Source organism: Chiloscyllium plagiosum, chromosome 11 (assembly GCF_004010195.1).
Source record: "Chiloscyllium plagiosum isolate BGI_BamShark_2017 chromosome 11, ASM401019v2, whole genome shotgun sequence".
In the NCBI taxonomy this organism is placed as follows: domain Eukaryota; kingdom Metazoa; phylum Chordata; class Chondrichthyes; order Orectolobiformes; family Hemiscylliidae; genus Chiloscyllium; species Chiloscyllium plagiosum.
In genome coordinates this window covers 673,628-674,356 of record NC_057720.1, presented here as the reverse complement: position 1 = coordinate 674,356, position 729 = coordinate 673,628, and the positions used below count along the sequence as shown (strand labels likewise).

The following is a 729-nucleotide window of genomic DNA, read 5'->3' as shown; positions in this document are numbered from 1 at the left end:
CTGGGGAGGTGTAGCAGCTGGGGGGGGGGGGGGGAGAGTTTGGAAGTTGGGAGAGGGCTGTTCCTGACCCTCACACTCACCTCCTGTTACACTGGAAACTTGTAGAAAACTCATCCACGTGAGGGTGAGCAGAGTGGAAACTCGCACCCATCTTTTGGGTTTTCCCCGTGTGTCCGGGCTCTCCATGATGCTGCTGCTGCCGAGAACGTGAGCAGGAACCGGGCTCCCAGAGCGGGCTGGCAACCGAGCCAGGCACCGGGAGGGAGGGAGGGAGGGAGACACTGGGAATGCTGCTCCCTCTCACACAGGGACACAGGGAGACTGAGAGAGTCAGGGATCTGAGCCGCTTCTCCTGCCCTTCCCACTCGCTCCCAGCTTCAGTGAGAGCCCAGCTCCTGCCCAGGAGTTGGGGGAGGGGGCAGGGGAGGGTCAAGCCCTTGTCAGGGGCAGGGAGAGGGGCTTGGGGGTTGGGGGGGGGGAGAGGAGACAAACAACGAATCACCAGCCCCTGAAACTGAGCTCAATCACCTGCCCCAGCAAATCAACGGCAGGCAAATGCACATTCCCCCATTCCATTGGCCCCTGGCTCCAACTCCCCACTCTCCAAAAAAACAATCCCTCTGTCCTGTCTCCTCTCCCTGAGAAACACCTCACATGGGAGCCCCTGGGAATGACAGGAGTCAGGAAAGAGAGAGACAGGAGAGAGAAAAAGACAGGGTAAGAGAGGGT

General features: G+C 59.9%; 1 protein-coding gene across 1 annotated transcript in view; it reads right to left on the bottom strand.

The window, feature by feature from the left end:
* Nucleotides 1–446, bottom strand: part of LOC122554735 (collagen alpha-1(XI) chain-like) — a 37,420-nt gene extending 36,974 nt beyond the window's left edge. Inside the window, exon 1 of the mRNA XM_043700113.1 lies at nucleotides 81–446. Coding sequence (XP_043556048.1) covers nucleotides 81–186 — 106 coding nt within the window. The 5' untranslated portion in view covers nucleotides 187–446. The remainder of the gene's footprint in view (nucleotides 1–80) is intronic.
* Nucleotides 447–729: the final 283 nt, after the last annotated feature.